At 36.0% G+C, this 24680-nt stretch overlaps 1 protein-coding gene across 2 annotated transcripts in view; it reads left to right on the top strand.

The window, feature by feature from the left end:
* The window catches only part of ix (mediator complex subunit intersex), a 37433-nt gene extending 13339 nt beyond the window's left edge, over positions 1 to 24094 (top strand). The window contains exons 3-5 of one of the 2 annotated variants that reach the window (XM_090379825.1): positions 6851 to 6935; positions 23453 to 23689; positions 23831 to 24094. In XM_090379825.1, coding sequence (XP_090235951.1) covers positions 6851 to 6935; positions 23453 to 23668 — 301 coding nt within the window. In that variant the 3' untranslated portion in view covers positions 23669 to 23689; positions 23831 to 24094. Of the gene's footprint in view, positions 1 to 6850; positions 6936 to 23452 lie in introns of both variants that reach the window. The other variant, XM_090379824.1, reaches the window with a different exon arrangement.
* Positions 24095 to 24680: the final 586 nt, after the last annotated feature.

Genomic DNA, 24680 nt, shown 5'->3' with positions numbered 1-24680 from the left:
TTTCAAAATCATCTAGCTTGCTGCCAGAGTTTAACTCACTTCTGGCATTCCCTTCCCTGAATAACTCCTCATGGGTGAATGTAGATGCAAAATACTCATTTCGTTCGTTAGCCACATGAGCAGGATCATCAACAGTTGAACCATCAATATCCAGTGGACCAATCTGATTCATCCCTTTCCTTCTAGAGTTTACATAGGTAAAGAACTCTTTGTTGTTTTTCTTTGCATCCTTTGCCAAGGATTTCTCATAATCTGCCTTTGCTTGCCTAATCTCCTTTGACTTGGTTACAGACCAGCTTATATCTATCATAGGCGTCCATGTCACCCATTAATTTATATGTATCCCATGCATTTTTCTTCTCTGCCATGTCTCGTTAGTTCATCTGACATCCATTTAACCCCGAACCATATTTTTTAGTTGGTATGTAAAGCCTAGTAGCTTCCAAGATAAATTCTTTGAATGCTTCCCATTTTGAATTTGAATACTGTCTCAGACCACCGTAATCGCCTTTACGAAAGCAAAAACCCTTCCCTTTACCCCTGATGGTAGTTACCTCTTTGAGTAAATCCCACTTCAGCACACTGTGATCACTGCCACCCAGCGGCTCCTTCATCTGCAGATTCTTTATGCATGAAGAATCACTACTGATAATCAGATCAAGAGTATTACTCCCTCTAGTTGCCTCCCTAACATGCTGATGTAGAAAACAATCATCCAATAAATCCACAAAAGCCTTGTTAGTGTGTGAGTGACCAACCCACAAATTCCAGTCAATATCTGGGAAATTAAAATCTCCCATTATAAGACTCTCTCTGATTTACTGGCCCACTCTATTTCCCTGTACAGTTTCTTATTATACTCATCAGAGTCATTAGGCCTATAACACACTCCTACTCTCAATTTTGATCTCCCAGCTTATATCACACCAAACTGACTTGAGACTGCATTGTCCAGCGATGTCGACTGGCTTCACTTCCTTGGATTTTGTGTTTCTTAACTAATAGCATAACCCCTCCTCCCTTCCTATCCTGTCTGTCCTTCCTGTACACAGTGTAACCTCCAAATTCCAGTTCTGCATTCCTTATATCTGTGTGACACCACGTCTCTGATATCCCAACAATATCTGCCTTTGATGTTCTGGGCAATACCTCAAATTCATTTACCAAACTCCTAGCATTGGTGTACATGCAAGTATACATGCACCTGTTCCTATTGTTAGCTACCCTAACACAACCCATGTGTTTACTTCTACCGCAATGACTCCCAGCAGTCTCTGAAATACCCTGCATATTGTTTTCCACGCTGCTGTTCATTTCAATGGAAGCAGTGCAAGAATTACTTTCACCTCTGCCAGTGGCTACTGTTAATCTATTAGTCCTTGTATCCTTCCCAAGCTAGCAGTTTTCCGACCCACCTAACACTGCCTCGATAGCATCAGCAAATATTCTTGCACACTTTCTATTTAAGTGTGTCCCATCTCTGTAGAAGCAGTCTCTCCTGTTAACAAGTACAGACCAGGCTGAGAAAAATTCTACCCCTTGAGCCTTGCACAATCTTTCCAGGAGCGAATTGATCGACAAGGCTCTCATCATATACTCCCTCCTATTGTGTGTGGGCAGAATTGCGGACACTTTCAAATTCAACCCTAATTCATGGCTTTTTCTGAGCAGTGACCTGTACTTGGTAAGTAATTCTGCCGGTTTCCTACTCTTAATATCATTAGTGTCAACATGTGCAACAATATCACCTTTTGTGCCCTTAAAAGATGATATCCTCTCTACAACGTCATCAACCTTTGCCTCTGGCAGACATACACTGGTCCTGTTCCACCTATCCTTTTTACATAGCATGTTCCCCGTTTCCCTGTCAGTAGTCGCCAATAACTACTAGTTCCTGTGGACCAGCGCATTCTGCCTTGTGGGTTGCCACTGTGTTGCGTGATGATCAAGTGCAAGCTCTGGCATTGATGTGGGCAGCTGAGAGCTTGATGGGCCCCTCAATTTAAATCCTTCGAGAGAATCCACCCTGTCCTTCAAGCTCTCATATAGGCCCATAACAACGCTGAGTTGTTGCCTCATTTCCTCACATTCCTTACATGCACACACAAAGACATCCCCCTTGGCAATATCATGTCCCGTACCTGATTGCTCCACAAACATCAAGCAAGCAGTGCATTTTAAAAGGCTGTGATTCAGAGAGTAACTGTCCCCCTCAGTTCTTCCCTGAGCCACAGCACTCCATTTAGCTTGAGCCTTTTGCTTTGCTGCTCTGGTCTGAGTCATGATTTCGATTCAATTTCAGTAAAAAATTATAACCCTGAACTTGTATCCCAACCCAGTTGTAACACTATATCTATATACATATATATATTTTTTTTTTCAGTATCAAGTATTATCTTCGAGTTTCTTTCTATAACTTTCGTATCAAGTTATGTATTAATTAATTATGTTACGTTTGTAAAATCTAAGTCGTTATATGTATTTAGTTAAAAAGTACAATTTAATTGACAATGAAGTTCAACAAGATTAATAAATTTTACTGATTAATTGATAATATTATATACTATACTAAGCTAACACTACTAGTTCAGGATATAACGTATCATATAACAATAGCGGCAAGTTGTGAACAGTAAATCTACGGACACTTAAATATTAATTAACTTCCAAAATCTCGCTGTCTGAATTCAGAATAAACCAAGGATCTTGACTAGGTCTATAAGCTACTTACAGAAAATAATTTAATATAACAATTAGTCAATAAAATGGCTAAATATAGCTAAAAAACTTCCCGTTCGCCAGTTCTGCAAAATTTGTAAAACACATGGATCGGATAATCCACCCTTACTGATGGCGCCTCCATAGCCAGGTGGGAAGGAGCAGCAGTGCGTAGCATACGCTTCTTGAGCAATATGGCCTTAGTTGCTAATGCTCCTAAAAACCAAATAACAATCAGACAACTACAACACATTACACAAGCAATACCATTCATATTCCTTAACACATTTTTAAAATATAATTTAGGAGACCTTGTAATTTGAATGCACTCTGTAGGCTTCAATATATAAATTAAATTAATAAACAAATTCTGAAATCCACAATGACCATTTAAACAAAACACTTTGAACGATCCTTGTTTTTTTTCTCTTATTATATCAAGTGCTTGATTTTTTTATTTTTATTGATTAGTGAGATCCACTAATCACACATCTCATTCATGGATTAGTTATTATATTGGCCAAATGATTTAAGGAAGTTGACATAGTATAAACCATATAGTGCATAGTACAGTAAACCCCTGCTATTCGCGGGGGTTATGTTCCTGAGAAATGTCGCGAATACTGAGTTATGGCTCCCATAGTAATAAAGGGGTTCCGTTCCAAAGTATGAAATATATAAGAAAAACTAGTCTAAAATTTTGTCTATGTATGTATTATATGTACCTTCATAATATGACTATGTACATAGACAGTACATAGTGAAATGCAAGCATATGGCATCGAAATGAAAATAAGAAACAATTTAATATTAAATGTAATATTTATTAGAAATTTCAAACAAATTTTTCAAACCAGCGCCTTTGCAAGCAAAAAAACTTATCGTGCCAGTGCTTATCACCAGTTTCGCTAAAGTGTTGATAAAGGAGTTTTGCTTTTTCACGAATGATGAGTGAACTTAATGGAATTTTATTTTGAGTTCGGTCTTTTATCCACAGATTTAAAGCTTTTTCCATTTTTTCTAATTTAACATCACGAGTCACAGAGCAAATTTTTTAAGCAATTAGTGCATTTTCACGGACACTACGGCGGATTTTTTCTTCTGATTTTTTGATTGATCGTACCCTTGACTCATTGATTTTATAATGTTTTGCCACTGAGGAGACACTTTCACCATTGGAAATTTTGTCTAATAACTCAAATTTATTCATTAATGTCATCACCTTCTTTGATATTTTCACGTTTCCCTTGTTATTCATAGCCATATTTTTGTACAGGTTAGAAAGAACTTGTCCACAATAAAGTCACTTTCTTCCGTTAACACACCCGAAAAAGTCTGTTTTACACTACAAAATGGTAGATTTATCACTTTTGTAAGCATATAAATTAAAAGCAGACGACGAAACCTTCCATGATAAGCGCATAACACATACTGAACAAGGATTAGCGAGAAACATCCACGCTCGCGATTTTGTCACCCCTCTCCCCCACCCACTGAGCGCTGTTTTGACCGGGAAAGATAATTTTAGCCACGCCCATTTTTTTTATGGCAGAAAATATTCACAGCGCTTTAAAATTCACATTTTTTTAGGTTTCATTTTATATTAAATTAGCGATCGTGAAACCGCGAATACAGGTACCGCAAATAGCGGGGGTTTACTGTATAAGCCATGTAGTGAAAAATACCAGGCTTTTGCTGCACCAGTGGAGAAGGGACCCTATGTACGTTACTTCTCATACCAGTATACAGTGGCGGACAAAAAAACTGCATCACCTTAAAAAAAGTAACATTTGTAGTGAAACATATAAGATATTGTTTTGATTACAGTCATCTTGTTTTTCGCAGCCTTTTATATAACTACGGCATTGGAAGGGTATACACGCTCGTTAGTATCCTGTTTTGTGGAGGTGTAAGCATGGCTCCATATGTTTAGTTGACACCAAGAAAATAAAGTGTTGCTGTTGCTCTGTCCCAGGAAAGGCTTTCTACGCATGCTATCGCTGATAAAATAGGCTGCCACCAGTCAACAGTATCCCAGGTGCTGAAATTAAAGTCTGAAACCGGTGATGTGAAGAGAAGATCTGGATCAAGCTTTCTCTTCACATGTTTTAAGCCTTGTCTCACAAGGCTTACACCAGTATTTTCCCTCGTTTTTCTCCCTTAAGGTGCAGTCATACCTCAGAAATGCTAGCATTACAACGTTGGACTGGTTTGGTAAAACCAAAGATTTGAACCCTATTGAAAATTGCTGGTACATAATGTTGTCTAAAATTGCTCAGAAGAAGCCAACAATAAGATTCAGCTGCAGGAGAGCATTTTAGGGCTGTGGTACCACAAAATTGAGCAACTGTATATCCAGAAGTTGATTAACTCCATGCCAGATTGTTGCAAGGCTGTAATTGCATCTTGAGGAGGAACAACAAAATATTGAGGACTTATTTTGCTGATTTACAGTACATAATACTATTACATTAACTTGTTATTTCAGTTTGTACACGTAAATGCAATAAAATGTATGCTTGGTTGTAATGATTGCCATTTGTACGATTTCTCATATTTCCATTAATTATGCATTTTGCCCTTTGGGAAGATATTTATGTTAATTAGGTTTATCAGGTGGAGTCTTTTTATTGGATTTCATTCACAAAGATATATATCCCATCTAACAAATGCATTTCTAACATTTCTGCAACCCACAATGCAGCACAAAACACATTATTTGCAAAATTCACAACTGATGCAGTTTTTTTGCCTGCCACTGTAGATACCAATCAGGCTGACCGTTGAGTTTCCCCAAGTTTTTATCCTTGGTTACCTATTGGAATAACTTATTCCAGCAATTAATAACTCACCAGCAAAAAGAAAACTTCCTATAAACTCTTTCACCTTCCTTGTAATTCTTCCACCATAATTTCAATTTAAGGCCTATTTCTAGTACTTTTTATAACTGAACATTTAATCTTCATTCATTTTTATCATCTCCTCTAAGGCACCTAGTTACCAAGCCCTATAGTCCACATGTTCAGTCTTTTCTCATATGGACATTTTTTGCCTAGGGGCACTCTGATCTTTAGACCTTAAGGGAAAGCATTATAAGTGGTTCCCCCTTTTGGAGGCAATTTTTATTTATCATCAATATTTTGGTAGATAACACTGATTTGATTTTACAGAAAAACACTAAAAAAAACTAATTGATTTTAGCTTTTTTGCAGTGTTTATGAAGGAATGTTAAGTTGAAAACCTGCACACAGTATTACACTTGTTTTTTTGGACCTATCTTTAACCCTTTATACAGTAAATTACATATTGTAATAATATGTAATTTACTGTTTATCGTTATTTATTCAACTGGAAATCTGTAATTAAACAGGAATTAAATTAAATGCATTGAGTAAATTATTTTAATCCCAAAAACAGTGTGAAAGCTAGAGGATGAAAAAAGTAAAGAAGTAAATTTGCAAAGTAAGTATTGTATAATTTGGTAGGTCTTATGGAAAGTGCAATTTTCACAGAGAACAGAAGCACACAGTTTATTCTGAATCTGTTGAAATAAAAAAATAGTATATTCATGAGGAAAAGTGGTATATATTACAGTATGTAATTTACTGTATAAAGGGTTAAAGATAGGTCCAAAAAAACAAGTGTAATACTGTGTGCAAGTTTTCAATTTAACATTTCTTCATAAACACTGCAAAAAAGCTAAAATCAATTAGTTTTTTTTTTTGTGTTTTTCTGTAAAATCAAATCAGTGTTATCTACCAAAATATTGATGATAAATAAAAATTGCTCCAAAAGGGGGGAACCACTTATAACCACTTAAGGTCTAAAGATCAGTAGTGCTGCATTAAAATATGATTATTGCGACTGCGTCTTGTGAATCGAGTGTAGAGAAAGTAGTTTTGCAAGTTAAAATATTCCAATTATGAAAAGCTTCTGTTGGATGCATTATATATATAAAAAAGTATCCCTCTAGAAATTAAAGGTTTCCTAAAGGCCTTATTTAGCACCTTGCAAAAACAGTAGTATGCAGGATTTTTTTATTAATAAATATCTTTATTTATATGTAAAAATTTTATAATGACATTCATATTATAGCAACTGTAAAAATTTTTTTTCTCTTTCCCCCACCAAGTAAAACTAGTGATGAATCTCCCCCTCGAATAGATAAAACCCTGGAAGACTTCTTTTCTATATGTAATCAAATAGAGTTGAACCTTGTAAGTATTTGGTTTTTGCTCATGTTTTTATATTAAGTTATCAGATTACATATACATAATTACTATCTCATATCATTCATAGTCATATAAGAACAAGATCAATATTTTATTCATGTCTCATAGTTTAATAAATAATTTAATTTAATTATCCTTAGCAAGAAGCCTCTTATCTCCACGAACCTTCAAGGTTCATGTGCTACTTTATTCCACCCATTTTTGTCTGTTAGCAAGAAACTTAGATTTGTTAAATGATGTTTTCATGATAAGTAGACACTGGAATTTATGCATTTACATATTTTGGCTGGTTTAATTATTAGTGCATATAAATACATATAACATGAATACTACTAGCAGCAAGCATATTTTGTTAATTTGATCAGATTTTCAGGCATTAAATTCAGAAACATGATTGCAGTTGTTGTTATCTGATGTTTATTGATACAGTGGTCTGAGCCAAATTGTGCCTGTTCGTTTTTTATTTTAAGTTAATCAAAAAAGATGGTAGATATGGTCATATAGATGGCATTTCAAGTATTGGAACACTTTATCAAATTAACATGATTTCCAAGAATGTGTCAGATTTAATGGTTCTTGAAAGTTAGATAGCAAACTGAAGCTATTTTCACGGATACTGGATTAACAATAACATGTTTGATTGGAAGCTGTGTCTGACAGTAGGAGTATTGAGGAGGGTTTTCTCATTTTATCATCTCCTCTAAGGCACTTAGTTACCAAGCCCTATAGTCCACATGTTCAGTCTTTTCTCATATGGACATTTTTTGCCTAGGGGCACTACTGATCTTTAGACCTTAAGGGAAAGCATTATAAGTGACTTTTTCATCATCTAAGAACAGATGGGTGGGGTCCTTCACTAGTATTGTCGTTCCATCTGTTGCACCTGCAGCATGATTCCCACATTTGTGGTTCATTTTTAGTAGTTAGTAGTAGTAGAGGTATGTGATGCAAAAAATCAAGCTTATGTAGCATCAGCCAAAAAAAAGAAAACCCATTCCCTCTAAACATTTGTCCATTTCCTCATTGAATTTGTTTAAGTTATAAACATCCACATTGACAGATGGAAGTTTGTTCCAGAAATCAACTATCCACTGGTTAAAGGCAGATTTCCGCACATCCGTTCTATAACTGTCTTTCCTCAATTTGAATTTATGCTCCCTCAAGTTCGTAACCTGAGCAAGAGGAAGAATTCCATCAGAATTGCACCTGCTCAACCCATTCACGACCTTATACACCTCAATCCGATCACCTCGCAGGTGCCTGGTTTCCAAACGCTGCAATTTGCAGAACTTAAACTTTCTTGGTAAGACCATACTTTCGTTCCCTTCACCAATCTTATTGCTCTTTTCTGTACTCACTCAAGCAATTCTACATCCTTCCTAAAATGTGGCCTCCACACCTGTCTGTGGTACTCAAGGCATGGCCTGACCATTGTCTCATACAAAGGGATAATCACCTCCTTTTCCCTACTGGCAAAATTCCTGTATATCATTGACAATACTCCATGACCTGCTCTGGCTGCACTGCTCTGAAAATTTCATATTTGACTGTACAATTACTCCCAAGTCTTTCATTTTCTACCACCCTAATTATACTACCATAGAGCTGGTATGTTTCTCTGGGATTACTTATACCCATATGCAGTACTTTGCATTTGTCAATGTTAAACTTCAGTTGCCACTTCTCACCCAACTGCCCAAGTTTTCTAGATCCTGTTGCAGTAGCACACTGTCATTACTGTCATTAACAACCCTGCCAACCTTTGTATCATTGGCAAACTTTGACATCAAGCCTGATACCTTCATCAATATCAATCATAAATATACAAAACAGTGGGCCCAACACCGAACCCTGGGGAAGTCCACTGATAACATTAGTCCACGATAAGCAGCATCTATTGATTAATACTGTCTTCTCCCACTCAACCACCCTTTTATCCATTGTAGCGACTTGCCCTTAATACCATACTGCTCCAATTTGTACAGCAGTCTTCCATGTGCAACAGTGTCGAAAGCTTTCCTGAAATCCAAGTATATGATACCAAAATTATTTTTTGCATCCGGTTCCTTTGTAGCCACATCATGGTATCCAATCAAATTTGTCAGACAAGACTTTCCCTTAACAAACCCATGCCGTGTCTGAATTATTACTTCAGTCTTGTCTAGATGATCCTGCAATACTTCTTTTACCAGTGACTCCATTATTTTCCCCGGAACAGAAGTTAAACTAACTGGTCTGTGATTACTCATGTCACTCTTAGATTCCCCTTTGTGAATTGGGGGATACATTTGCACATCTCCAGTCTGTGGGGACTTCCCTTGAGTCCAAGGATGCTCTCATAATTATGGCTAAGGGTTTGCTTACTTCCTTTGCTGCCTCCTTTAATATAACTGGGTAGATCCAATCCACCCCAGGTGCCTTTCTTATGTTTATCTTCAATAATTTCTCCTCTACTTTGCTCTGTTATTACAAAATCATTACGTACCCTGTTACAGTTTGATAAACTTCTGGCATTCTCCTCCCTTAATAACTCCTCATGTATGAATGTAGATGCAAAATACTCATTCAGATTGTCAGCTATCTGAGCAGGATCATCAACAGTTGAACCATCGATATCAAGTGGACCAATCTGATTCATCCCCTTCCTTCTAGATTTTATATAACTAAAGAAATCCTTGGTGTTTTTCCTAGCATCCTTTGCCAGAGATTTTTTGTAATCTGCATTCACTTGCCTAACCTCCTTTGTGACTTGATTACAGACTAGCTTATATCTACCATAGGCTTCTGTGTCATCTGATAATTTCCATGCATCCCATGCATTTTTCTTCTCTGCAATGAGTCGCATTAGTCCATCTGACATCCATTTATGCCTAAACCTTGAACAGTACAGTAAACTCTTGTTAATACAAACTCGGTTTATACAAAGCACATACCATTCCCCTGTGAAAGGATAGGCTTTTCTATGTGTAAATATATTCGTTTAATACAAAATTCAGTTATGTATTACAAAGTTCTTTTTCATTCCGTGAGAAATAAATATTGTCATTTTGTATGTTTAATACTAATCTTGGCAGAGCGATCCGATTATTGTCCCCAGCCACCTGGCTTCCTACTTCCCAAAGGATAGCACTGACTTGTTAGAAATTAGTTTTGTGTGAATAAAAGCAGTTTAAGGAAGCTACAATGTCAAGTGCACTCTGAAAAACACCTTTCTGAAGAATGAGTTGTTAAATTAACAAATGAATAAAAAGTTTTTCTTAAGTTGTTTCTTCACTTCCTCACTCTCCACAGGAATAAGTTCAGTTGCAGTTCTTGCTGTCGTATACAGCAATCTATTTTTTGTGCCATTTTATCTGAGCTGATGTCTTTTTTGGAACTTGTCTTTAAATTAATTTTATATTTGTTTATATTAAATCTTATCTAGCAGTGTTATGGCAACAAAACGTAGATGGACAGAATTAAGCCTGGAAATTAAATTAAAAATTCTAAAAAGGTCTGATAGAATGGAAAGAAGCAAAATGGACATTGCAAAGGAATACAACATCCCTTTACCTACTTTATCTACAATACTAAAAAACCGAAAAAGACTTAAGTGCATGAAACTGGAGCAGTGATGAAAAACAGGAAATGAATTTGTGGTTCAAAACACGAGGGGCTTGAAATAAAACTTTGAATGGTATCAACAAATGCATGCATATAATTTGCCAATATCAGGTCTGATTTTGCAAGAAAAAGAAAATTATCGAGCTCAGCAAAATGGGATTAGTGACATCAAATGCAGCAGTGGCTGGCTCCAAAGATTTAAAGGATGTGTTCTGTACGGTCCATCCTTGAAAAATATGAGGCAAAGGATATTGTTAATCTTGGCAAGACAAGTTTATTTTTATAATTTGCTGTTCAAGCAGAGTCTTGTCATGGTGGAAAATTAAATAAACAAAGACTCACTGTTCTGTTATGCTGAAATTCAGACGGCAGTATAAAACTATGCCTACTTAAAGCAGTTAACCAACTTCCCTGTGATTATGAGGCCAATACAAGTGCTTGGCTTACAGTCAAAATTTCAGTCTTGGTTATCAAAATTGGACAGACAGAAGAATGGCTTCAGAAAAAAGGAACATTTTAATGATTCTAGGCCATTGTACACACATTCTGCCGAGACACTTAAGTTGACAAATATACGGCTGTTGTTTTTACCCCCCCCCAGTACCACAAGTTTAATGCAACCACTGGATCAAGGCATTATTTATAACCTCAAGAGAGCATATAGAGCCTGCCTGATAAGGTACTTGATCCGCAACGTAGAAGGAAGGAACAATTTGCAGCCAAATTGGAATGTCTTGGATGCTATCCGTAATCTTGTTATTGCTTGGGAAAGTATTACATCAATTGTAATAATCAACTTCTTCAGAAAGACTGGCGCTTTGGAGAGAACACCATCGAAAAACATGGTCCAGCAGATGACTGTGATAGCAACAGTGAGGAATGGAGGAATTTGAAGGAGCATATGGATTTTGTTAGAGAATTTGAAGAGTTTGTGAAGGTGGCTGATGAAGTTGCTACCACTGCAATGCCAACAGCAGAAGAGCTGTTGGGTACCAAAGAAGACTATGATGTTTTTGTTACCAGTGAAAGTGAAGAAGCCCACACACTGCCATCTAAAAAGGATGCCCAAGATGCATTGAACATAATAGAGAATGTGTTGGCATGCAGTAACATTGATAAAGAAACAACTATTGCATTTGATAACATCTGTGCTGTAGTTAAAAATGCATATAGGACAAAAACTGTGCAAACAACATTGGATTCTCTCTTTAAATTAGATTAATTTATTAAAAAGTTAATGGTTTGTATGTCTCCTTTTATATTAAGATTGTAATTCTTTTTACTGTGATACTAAAATATTGTATATATCAAAATATATACTGTACAATATTTTCATTTCCATTAATATTGCTTTTCTCTTACAAATAAAATATGTTATTCCTATTACTGTATTGTTAGACAAGGCTTTTGTTTTTATTTTATTTTTATTATTTTATTTTATTAGTTTATTTTTCATATTATTATTCTTAGATATACAGTATGTATCAAAAAAAGAAGGGAAAAAAAAAGGTAAAATTTTGACACTTTTGGGGGACCTCGTTATTACAAAACGTGAAAATTTAGGTTCCTTGAACTTTGCATTAATGAGATTCCACTGTATTTCTTAATCGGTATGAAAAGCCTAGTAGCTTCCACGATTAATTCCTTGAATGCTTCCCATTTAGAATTTGCTGTTGGTTCCACTGTATAGAATTTAAAAATTGTCTGAGACCACTGTAGTGTCACCTTTTACAAAAGCAAAACCCCTTCCCTTTACCCCTGATGGTAGTTATATCTTTAAGTAAATCCCACATCAGTGCACTGTGATCACTACCACCTAGTGGTTCCTTTATCTGCAAATTCTTAATGTACGAATAATCACTGCTGATAACCAGATCAAAGTATTACTCTCTCTGGTTGCCTCTCTAAATTTGCTGTAGAAAACAGTCATCGAATAAATCCACAAATTTCTTGCTGGTGTGCAAGTGACCAACCCATAAGTTCCAGTTAATATCTGGGAAGTTAAAATCCCCCATTATAAGACAATCTGATTTACTGGCCTACTCTATTTCTCTGTACAACTGTTCACTGTATTCATCAACATCATTAGGCCTATAACACACACCCCTTCTCATTTTTGCTTTTTCAGTGCGTAATTTGTAGAAGTTTATTATTAACCATAGATTGCCATAGTTTTCTGCATGCTACTTGTATAAGATTTTTGTAGTCTCTTTGGGGCACTTTGAAAGATTATGGGGGTTACATCGTGGAGTTGTTTTGCAGCGGGGTCCAATTTTTTCATTTACAGATAAGCCTGGAAATGAAACCTGATACAGGTTGGTTTTCATTTGGTTTGCAGAGGTAAAGGAATCCAAGTAGAGTTATATAGATATTTCCAACTGGGATGGGGAGTAATAGAGGGGTTTGTGTGCTTCATTGTAAAGGATAGGTTCTGAAAGCTCCCAAGCAATTCTGAAAGCATTGTGTTGGATAGTATTTAGTGTTAGTTTTGACTGGAAAGGGGTGTTCCCCCTATGTGTTCATTATAAATAGTGTATATGCTTTCCAGATGGTAGTAAAATTGATGGTTATTAATATGATCCATGATCTGCAATCATATTAGAGATCTGTAGTTGAAACGAGATCTGTTTGTCAGGTATGAAATAGTCTATGCATTTATCATTGACTATTCCATACTTGGATATATATTTGATGAGCAGATGGCCAAGTCTATTGCAGAGGTGGAAATAGGTAAATGGATGTATGCTGGGGAGCCAGTATGTGATATAGTCAAATAGTGTTCATCAGGAAATGTCTCAATTAAATGGCCTGTTGTGTTCATGGTAAGGAATCTTCACAGTGGGTGATGTGCATTGAAATCACCTAGCAAGTGCACAGGAGGTGATAGTTGTGCAATAAAATTGCTAAGTCCTGTCCTGGAGAAAGGATACAGTGGCACAAAAATGGACATCAGGGTCAGTGCCATTTCTATCTGAATAAAATATCAATAATTTCTAAATAGGTTTGTAATGTGTTGTGTCTGGAGGGTATAGTAGATCTTAACCAGTTTTGCCACTCCTCCACAAGGGTTCTGTTTCTCTATCTTGTATGTACATTGTATATTTTGAAAACTTAAGAGACTTAAGATGACCAAGTTTAGGCAAATACCCACTGGATTCATTTGAACAAGTAAATATTTCAGTTCATCGAGGTTGCCACAAAGGCCTCTACAGTTCTGCTGTACAAGTTTATATATTACTTAGGCTTAGGTCTTGAATGTTGAAAATTGATCTGACTGCCTTTTGTGAGTGGTGGACTTTTATAAATCTTGTTTCAATTTATTCTTTCTAGGGAAGATGGGGCATACTTGATTCCTTAGTATGATTTACATTTTATATCTGATGGATCATCTGTGTCCATGTTTCTGGTAGTTGGTGGTACCTTTTCAGACTTTATTTTTTGTTTTGTCATTTTGCATGTAGGTGGATGCTGAGTGGAGTGTTACTGGTCTCCTGATTGTTTCATGGTAAGGAAAACCCTTGGCACCACCATGCCGTGACGGGACTAATTGTATGTCTATCATTGCTGTTTATAGGAGGTTGTTAATACAGTTTTGGCCCAGCTAGCTAGAGCAGTGGTTTTCAACTGGTGTGTGTGTGTCACAATAATTTATAGAAAAGCTCTATTGGGAAAATTAGAAAAAAAATTGAAATACAAAATATATGAAAATGTTTGTTTCTGGTTACTCCCAAGATGTCTTTGTTTTGGGGCAACAGTGGGTAGAACCAAAATCCATGCCTGTTCCAGCAAGGCATAAAAGAAGAGTATTACACAATAGCAGCCCCTTTGTGTGAACTTTAATTTTCTGCCACAGAAATTCAAGTCCACACAAAACAGAAGTTAACTCTAGACCACAGGTTTAACGAAAAAAAAATGAAGAAATGCCATCAGGACCTGGAACCTTCTTAGCATCACAACTGTTCAGAATATTAACATTTTTCTATCAGAAAACCATGTGGAGCATTGAACTGAATCTGACTATTGCAGTAGGAAGAGGAGATTTATGAAGTTCATCAATGGAGGAGTTAAGAGTAAAAGTAAGATGCTGATAAGTCTACTTTATCTTTAAATGAAAATGAAATAGAATTAGCTGGATATAACAAAGATCAAAGTATAGATGGCAGAAGTTGCAACTAATAACTTTTGGAAGACACCACACCTTGACTACTATTTGGTACATATACATGTATTTGTATACAAGTAAGTATACATACAAATAAGTATGTGTATATTTAGGGGAACCAGTTTTCTATTCAGTCTTTAAAAAATCAAGTTTGCTCTTTTTTACAACTGTTGTGAGCTTTAGTATAGGCAGAAAATGAAGTTTGAGATTTGGATACAAACCAATTGTGATATGCTATACGCTTATCATGAGAAGCCTCATTGAATTTTTGGAGAGTTTAGAGTGAAGAAATCAGGAACAAATAATAATTTTATTGGAACAATCTAAGTAAATATTAGGATCACAAAAAGAGGAATAGAAATCATGGTTCGATTATGATGGCTTAAGGTGCTACATGCCTCTATGAACTGGGAGATAGCACAAAGAGCATGATTACATTAGAATTATGGTATATCTTTAAAGCTGTATTCACATGAATACATATATACCATTAAAAAATAAAGCAAGAGATGGATGAATAATGAGCTAGTGAGTTTAATAAAAGCAGGAAAGATAGCATGAGAATGTTAGAGAAAAACAGTACTAAAAAGGTACTGAAGTCTAGAACAGCTGCAAGGTACTGAAGTTGATCTGTAATAGTACCAGAAAAGGTTAGGATTATGAGAAATCACTGGCTAAGAGAGCAAATAAAGGGGACGTGGTACTTTGCATTGATATTTACAGAAGAAAGACCCTTCACAGTGAGGGAAACTGAGTGAAGCTGGAAAGCATGAAATTATTGATATTGAAATTTCAGAAGATTATTTATTTATTAGAAAAATAATCTTTTGAAATTCCTGGAGTTGATGGTATACACTCAGTAATTTTGAGGCACCAAGAGAGTGCATTGAACCATTAAGGTTAATTATGAGAGCATTGGTAGACTCAAGAGAAATTCCCTTGGTTGAAGATGTGTCATTGTATTGCCAATGTAAAATCATAAATGCAGTGATGAAGAGGATCGTTTAGACAGAAATGGAATTCTGAAAGAAATGCAACATGATTTTATAAAGGGAGAAATTTTATTTATCCGAACTGGTTAGCTATTTGGTAGGCTGATGAGCTGTGTGTAAGAAATAATTACGACACTGTTTATTTGGATTTCAGCAAAGGATTTCAGATTTTGGCAAAACCTCGAGTGGTTACTGTACAAACAGGAATACGTTGGAATTGCAAGAAAATTCCTTAGATGGATTGTGGAGAAGATGCTGAAGGTTGTGATTAATGGTATCTCTTCAGAGTGGGTTAAATGCAAGAAGTGGGGGTTCCCCAAGGATCAGTACTGGGACCAATTGTTTTTGCTTTTCTTAAATGACATCAGTGAAGGGATAATGTCAAGATTGGTAAGTAGCACTTTATTAGTGATCAGCACTAGGCTGCACTTCTTCAGGATGACTTAGATAAACTTCAGGGGTGGTCAGGAAAGTGGCAGCTAAAGGGATTTGGGAGATTAATGATATGGTTGTACGTGAAGTTCTATGAGCAGTTTAGACACAGCAAGGAAGGTCCATCGTGTACTATCAATGACTTATTTACTTGTAGCAGGAGAGTAGCACCACACTTTGCTGAGTGGTGCTACTCTGCAGTGTACTGTACAGTAGTACCACTTAGCAATGTTCTGAATTTATTATTGGTTTTCAGATAGTTCTGGTTTATATATTATTTGTGTGTTTTGTGGCTGTGTGATTGATGTTTGTTTACCGAATTTGTTTCACCTTCTCTCTCTCTTTTTTTTTTAATGGCATCAGAGTGATTAAGTGGGTTAGCAAGTGCTAATAATGCAAAGAAGATGAAAAGCAATTGAAAGCTTATTAAAAACTAAACTGGAAATTGTATAATTGATGTATTTGAAACATATTTAAAGGTTTAAATGTTTTTGCTACATTTAATATTGTTAAATAAAGAAATTGGGTTAAAATCAACCAGAAATATTACTCAACCAACCACTTAATATTATTTACATTATTTCTTATGGATAAATCTCTCATTTAACACTGTTTTTACGGCACTAAGCAGAGGACACCAAAAGAAACAGACAAAAGAAATTATAATCTATTTTATTTTGCTGTGACTACAGCATTAAAATATTTGTAACACAAGTACCAACAGATAAATTTCCTTAATTTTATTAGCAGATGCAAAACAGACTGAAGAAGTAAGGGATGTATAATAATTTTCTTTTCTGAAGAAAACAGTTTGTTGTGAGTAGCATGCACTATTTTTTTTTTTTTGTGCAAAACTTCACACACAAGTTATTGGAAGTTAATAACAGTTTCCAGTACAGACTTTAAGTTCAAATACACATCCAGAAAAGGTGCACACTAGTAATACAATTTTCAAATAAACAATTCTATTGAAGTAGCATGAACTCTTTTTTTATCCAGTTCACAGTGTGGTGTTTTGTATTTGACATTAGCTTTTATAATTTGTAATGCATCTTTCAGTAGACGCAAAACACACCGAAGGAGAAATGTATAATATATATATATGTTTTTTTTTTTTTTTCCCTCTCAATAAACAATTCAGGAGTGGACAGGTTTTTTTTTTTCCTTTGCATGCAAAGAAACAGATGTAGCAGCATTTGAAAAAAACTAATGGAAATTTATGGAATTTAATAGAGCAATCAAAAGTTAACTTTTTTTTTTTTTAAAAGGTATTTGAAAGGAGTAGACAAAGAACATAAATCACAATTCTCTGGGCTTGAAAAGAACCTCCCCCCCCCTGCACCCAGCTCAGAGTTAATTATGATGGAGCTGAAAAGAGCATGCTGTCCTAATTTGTCAGTAATGGGAACCAATGAACGTAACTAAGTCCAACTGAGTACAGGTCTGAGGCAAAACAGTATTTTCTATTCTACAGAAAGCGAAGTTCTGGTATTCAGCCTAATGTCCTCGTCTAATAGCTGCTTATTGTATGCAATAGGATACTGTGCAAAACAGATGTGAATAGGGTGACCATGTTGAATGAGCCATAATGAAGGTCTCATTTTCCACAAGCAAAGGAGAGCACCACAAGCTCTCCTTCGCTGACTATCAACACTCTACAGGAAACTGCATGGATTGAAAATATTTCTCCTCCTGTACTGTTTTTTAATGTAAAAGACCACATTTTGCAGCATTAAAACATATTTTCACTTTTCTGACCATCCTTGAAGCCTATCCAAGTCATTCAGGAGTGTTACTTAGTGTTTGTCATTAACTACTCCCAATTTTGACATCATACCCTGTATTCCTTATGCAATGCCATTCAAGAAAAATCAGAAACAATGGCAGTTCCAGCATCTCAGAAAGACTTCCAGCATACCAGTGCCTCTATGAGATTGATGCCTATAGAGAAGTATATATGATCCTGAGAAACTGATACACCAACTTCATTAGACTAAAGAAGAAAGAACCTTGGTACACCCTTATCTCCACTACGGGAAACAGTGACCCACGGAGACTTGTCTACTGTGTTGTAACTGACAAGAAGAGAAATTGCTCAATCAGTGATCACTCCTGCAGGCACAGTAACTTGCTCATGGAATACCATGGTCAACAACATCTTGGACCACATTTTCCCTGAGGATGTGCGGCCTTTTACAGTGCATCAAATAGAAACTAACTTAACTAGATGCACCCACAATCAGAACTACTGCAACCCACTAACTGAACAGCTGTTTACCAGAGAAGAGCTTTTCATCATCTTAGCAGAAATGGACAGGAGGTGCATCTAGTTAAGTTAGAGGTCCTGGAGAAACACAGAAATCTGCTCAACCACTATGCTCAATAGGTGCCTTACAGAAGACATATTTCAGATGCCTGGAAGAATGCTTAAACTGATACTCAAGAACCCTGTGAAACCACCCCACCTGCCTAGATCATATCATCTAATCACCCTGCTTTCTGTCTTTGGAAGAGTCCTCTAGTGTTTCCTTCACCTCTCAACCCACTTACGAGACTCAGAACCTCAGCTCTGCCAGCCAGTTTGGCTTTGAGGCTGGGTACAGTACCACTGATGCAGTCCATCATCTGATCCAAGCTGCCAATGCTACAGAGGAGAAATATTTCCTTGCCATCAGTGTGGCCTTCTGCCCTCCATTTCTATTGCCTTCGGCACCAAACTTCCCAGAAATACTCCTGCCTTAAGAGTTATCCAAATAACAGGTCCATCTCTGTCACCACAACCTTCAACAAGACTAATTGCCCTGTCACTATAGGTTGCCCATAGGATTCAGTCCTTGGACCGTTCCTTTGTTCAGTCGTTCTGAATGAATTCCTTGCCATGTATCTTGGGCATGTGTGGTGCCTAGTGTTTGCTGACAATCTTGTCTTTACGTTGCAGACAGGTACCAGACACCTTGAAAATTGAATTAGCATACAGCAGACATAACCAAGGCCCTTTTGTTAAAGGGAAAACTTGACATTAGATGTCCCCCTGGTATTAAGATTGGCAACAGCACCACCATTTATTTACTTGGTCACTGACTTAAAATATCTTGGAATTATTTTTGACAGCAACCTCACTTTTACTCCACACCTCCAATATCTTTGAACAAAGATTAGAAAATACACTGCCATGGTGAAAAGGATCACGTGCAAGGACTGGGTGCTTCCATGGTCTTTCTCTCACCCTGCTCTTCAAGGAAGTTTTCCTGCCTACCACTTGTTATGAGGCTGGTGCCTGGGCTTACAGGACAACACTTGTCAGGAATTCAGAAAAGCTATAATCAATACAACGTACCATGCTCCTCACCCTCTCTAGGGCATGCTTTACTGTTAGTACTCTTGCACTTTAAGTTTTGGTGGGCTTCCTTCCCCTTGATCCGGAGGTCATCTAAAGCAGGCTATCCTACAGTCTTAAGAAAAGTATTCCAACTATGCTAAATTGCAGTCTAAAACGCTGATGGAACTGATATTTGGGTGATACTGAAGTCAAGTGAACCAAATTTTGGTGAAGTCTGGACAGTCTGTGACAGCCAAATCCTCTTCTTGCACCTTCACAATGGTGGGACTGTTAGTAATCCTGGGTATAACCTCCATGCACAAGCACACTGTGGGTGACCACCCAGGTGTGAACCAATGTAAGCAGGGGTCGAGATATGGTGCCCAAACCACATGGAGGAATGCCGCCCCTCTGTGTTACCAGGCAATACTAGGTGGTAGATGACTCATCAACCAGTGCAATACCACCACTTTGCTTATTAGAGGGTTGAAGTGATGGAACCCATGTTTAGTCTCCAGAGTTTAGTTCCGATCAACCCTTCCCCATCGCTTCCATCATGCAGTATGACGGATGACTTTTGAGGTTATGATGAACATCGTTGCGAGATCCAATCTTTCTTACATTTTGAGGGTACAGCACTAAAATGGTGTTTGCAGGCCAGCCGCTACTTAGTACACTGGACTGAATCTATTGGTAACTCTTTTTGGGGCTTCCAGATCAGCTAGTGTATAATCTTGCTACCTCTACTCTGCCAGATGGTGACTGGAAGGAGTTGGAGTAGCGTGTACGTGGGAGTCATTGTCGAGTCCATGTTATGTCAAGGATCTGGGTATATTCTTACCATGTGTATGCCATATCCAAAAAATTTCATTACCTCATACAGCAAGTCCCCCCCCCCACTTTTTCTTACTATTGAATACACCATGAATTGTCAAACTAATAGAGTAAGCTTATCTGTGAAAAGATCAAACCTCCCAAACACTTCCTAGTTCATTTCACAAATATATGTGGTCTCAGTTTTAATCTCAACGACGTCCATTTCCACTTGTAGTCTGCCAATCCCCATGTACTTTTTCTGACAGAATCTCAGTTATCGGTTGATTTAACTGCTCATCTCCATTGCCCAAATTATTCGTTGTATGATTCCTTCGCCTCAAAGGTGGTACTTGTGCATATATCCGTTCCGATATTCTGTCAGAGACTTGGTAATTTAGAATCTCCTCTTTTCGATCTTCTCTGGCTTCAAATCTCTCTACCTCATTGTGTCAAATTCATCTGTTGTCTCTACTGTTCTCCCAACTCCACTAATCACTTGGAGCTCTTTGACTTCCTGTCTTTGCAACTTGACTTTCTCCAGTACAACTTTCCTAATAGTGAGGTAATTTTCCTTGGTGATTTTAATGTTTACAACTCCAGCTGACTTACAACTCGAGATGCTGAGGCTTTTGCAATTACTAATGATCTTGCACAGATTGTTCATTTACCTACAAGAATACCACACAATCCTAATCATATAGCCAACACACTTCATCTTTTTCTCACAAAGAAAAAGACCAATAAAATCATCACTTTGTGCATAATTAATGTTATTAGTACCCATATGCATAATAATTTATATCACTTGAACTAACAGCCTGTTTGTTACATCAGTTTTCATTCTCAGCAGATGTATGCTAGTTCTAGTATAACCATCTTTACTGTAGAAAAGTTAGCAGGTTCCCTTAATATAGAGGGGCCACCCAAAAAAAACTATCCTTTTGAACCAGATCAGTCTCCTGCGGCCTACATTGGGAGCACATCACTTGGCAGATTATTAGATAAATGAATCCCTGATGAGTTCCTCAGTTTTATTTGCCTCTATAATCATAGAGGCAAATAAAGTGAAGTACTCATGACTCACAGAGGAATTGCAAAACAAAGCATTCAAAATGGATCTTGTAGTAATTGTTATTTAAACTTACAAAATATTATGGAACTACAAAATATAACTTAAAAAAAAAACAAACTGTAAATTAAATAACAAATAAGCCCAGGACTTGAATCCTAACCCAGATTTGTTATAATTCTCTGCATTCATTGATTTCCACATCACAGTCAACAGAGAATATTGTTTCATTTCTAAAGGAATTTTTGAGATCTGCACTGTAAGAGGACAAACCTATTAAAGCAAGGTTCACTGATTTTACATGACCATATCCTGTGACTGTACAGTGACAAAATTGTTGCAGAAATACGACTATATTTCAGCAGCTAAAATCGTACAACTAATAGTAACTTTAGTTGCTGTTGTATTATACAGCAGCATCTAAGGTTACTATTAGTGGTACGGAGCAACTGATTTACATAGTTTATAAATGTATCAATGCATGGAAGATGATTTATTTTCAAGATAAAGGCAGGCTGCATACAAAGTTTAAGACTGCCATAATGTAAATGTTATGTTAGTAACATTAACACAACATTTACCAATACTTGTGGTGGCTTTTGGCAAGATGAAATTAACATTACAGTAAATGTAATTTTTGGCTAATTCTCTGGTCATTCCAAAATATAAACTAATTAATTTGCATGCATAGCTTGCAAGTGCGTTTATTAACTCTCAGCACTTCTAGCACTAAGTTTGGAGTACACAGTAATAATTAGTTTTGTTTGATATGATAAAGTAGCCCTTTACCAATTATTTTGAATGAGCCTCCTTTTACTGTATGGAAGTTAGCTTGGGCCATAAGCACATTTTCTGTTAATGTATAAAAAGTTTATTATGCATCCAAATACTTCTGATAATTTTATTCACATTTAATCTAAAACTTTTAATATTCTTTTGTTCATATAAATTAACTGTTATCTAGTATGGTGACACAACACCAAGAAGTCCAGAGATATCAGTCCCCCAGAACTTAGTGTGTAGACAATTCTCACTCTGAAGTTTCCTAAACAATTGGGAAAATGGCTAATGACAGTAAAAATGTCAAACTTAATGAGAGGTGGGAGAGGGACTATGTTGTACTTTATAACCATCCATAACTATGTCATTCATGAATACCTATGCAAAACTTGTTGACTGCTCTTGTTATATCATATCAGCCACTGCCACTTTTTAATACCAGTTTATGAAATTCAGAAGAAAAATACATTAGCAATAGGACTATTGTTTCAAAAAATCACCATGGAAAGCATTGAGTTACTGCAGAGTGAACAAAATGTATTTAAAGTGATGTCAGATGGAATTAATGCTATAAAAAAAGAGGTTCAAAATAACTCTTTATGACCAGAAATGGGTTAAATCTGGTCAGTCACCAGATGGGCTTTAAATTCTCCTAATTTCAAAGCTTCATAAAAAGACTTTGCTCCTTATAAACATATGGAATCAGAGATGGGGTGTTCATCTTATTTCTGGCTAGATCATCAAAATGTGGAAAAAATCCAGTTCTTCATACTCTTCCATCAGCACAGCACCACTATCAGTTTTTATAAAGTCAGTGAACTTAGATTTGTTCTTCATATCACAGACAGTTGGTGCCCATGCCATAATCTTCAGCTATTCCCATTACTGATTCTCCTTCTTTTGACTCTGTTAATTTCAATTTTTGTTTAGGCAGTTTTCTTTCTTTTTTTTTCAACGACATCTAGGGTAATTCATATGATTAAAGTACAGGAAAATATCTCGCCTTGGTAGTATAGCTCAGCTAAAGAGGTATAATGCAAGAATAGACCAAGAAACAGTCACTGAAGTGGGTTTCTGGGTTTCTTCATGATCCAAATGGAGAGATGTCAAATTCATTATTATACATGGTAAAAAAAAAAAAAAAATATAATTCTGATGGATCTCAGCTTTGAAGTATCCAATATTAATGTAAAATTAATTAATTTTTATATTATATTTTGGTATGGAGTAATTACATACATGATTATTTAACTGTTTACAATAATTTTTTAAAGTTCTAGCTTAGATTTTATAATACTGAAGGTAAAAACTTTTCATCTTTACATTCAGAAAGCAATCCAGGAATGTGCTCTTCAGCAGAAAGACAGTATTCAGTACCTTCCTCTTCATATATCTTCAAAGATTGAAGGCACATCAGTTCCTCCTCAAGACACTAATCTCTCCTATAGCCAGTATTTGAGCACAGTGAAAGCTCATGTAAACTTTGCCAAAGCTGTACAAGAGACTTTAAATGATGGAGCCAGGAAGATAGCTCAAGGAGAGTAGTTGATAATGCTTTTTGATAAGGTGTGGTAAAACTGTATATATACTGCTAAATGTGAATTGAAAAAAACTAATTTTAAAAGTTAAATGACATTAGTATAAAGCTTAACATTTTTATATTTGATATAAAAATGTGAATTTAAATTAATTTTTGTTTTCTTTTAGACTGCAGTCAGGATAGCTGCATTTTTAGGTTAATCTGGTTGTGACTAAAAGCACTGTCAGTGTCTCAAGTGTACATTTTTATTTAATGCCATGCCACCTGTACAATTGTAAGGCAAGATTCCCTGGTAGCTAACTTTAACTTGAGGAAAAAGAGAAATGCCATAATATTCAAATCAAAGGTGAAAAAACCCAGTGATTTACTGTGGTTTAGTGATGTTTTGTTTATATGAAGTGGTAAATAAAAAACATAACTGATAAAGAAAAGGTAGTCCAGTTTTGATTACTCATATTATTTGATTTTTGAGAAGTAATAATCTTAGTGATAAATTAAAGTAACCTGACTGGATGGAAGTTGACAGAATACAACAGGTTCTCTTTCTGTAGCAGATTAGTCTGAATGATAACAAATTGAACTCTGTCTTGCTTTAATTACTTGTAAGGATTTTTTAAATTGGTGGTAATAAGTTTCTGTATAGAAAAACAGTAGAATGACCATAGTGTGAATTTGTGCTCCCTATTATTTTGCATCACATCTGTCCTGACATTGAATTAAATAGATTCATTATAATCATGTTTGTGTAGTGATTTGAATCCTGAATGTGTGTATTAATGAAAACTTGTTTTAAACTGAGAGTTAGTTGACAATGGTAAGGTAAAATCACAGAGTATTGATCATAATTTGCTTGATGGAATTAAATTGTTGAAACTAATTTTTAAATTTTGGTTATTATGTGATTAAGTGTTTGGAATATTGTCTTTTTTTTGAAAAGCATTTTTAATGCACCGTACATTCTCGAATAAAATGTTTGAGTCCTGATGAATTATTTTATTGCATTAACAAAGCAATAGT

This window comes from Mastigoproctus giganteus, chromosome 8 (assembly GCF_048544385.1).
Source record: "Mastigoproctus giganteus isolate SK-2022 chromosome 8, ASM4854438v1, whole genome shotgun sequence".
In the NCBI taxonomy this organism is placed as follows: domain Eukaryota; kingdom Metazoa; phylum Arthropoda; class Arachnida; order Uropygi; family Thelyphonidae; genus Mastigoproctus; species Mastigoproctus giganteus.
The sequence above is the reverse complement of the archived record's forward strand: the minus strand, read 5'-3'. Positions and strand labels throughout refer to the sequence as shown.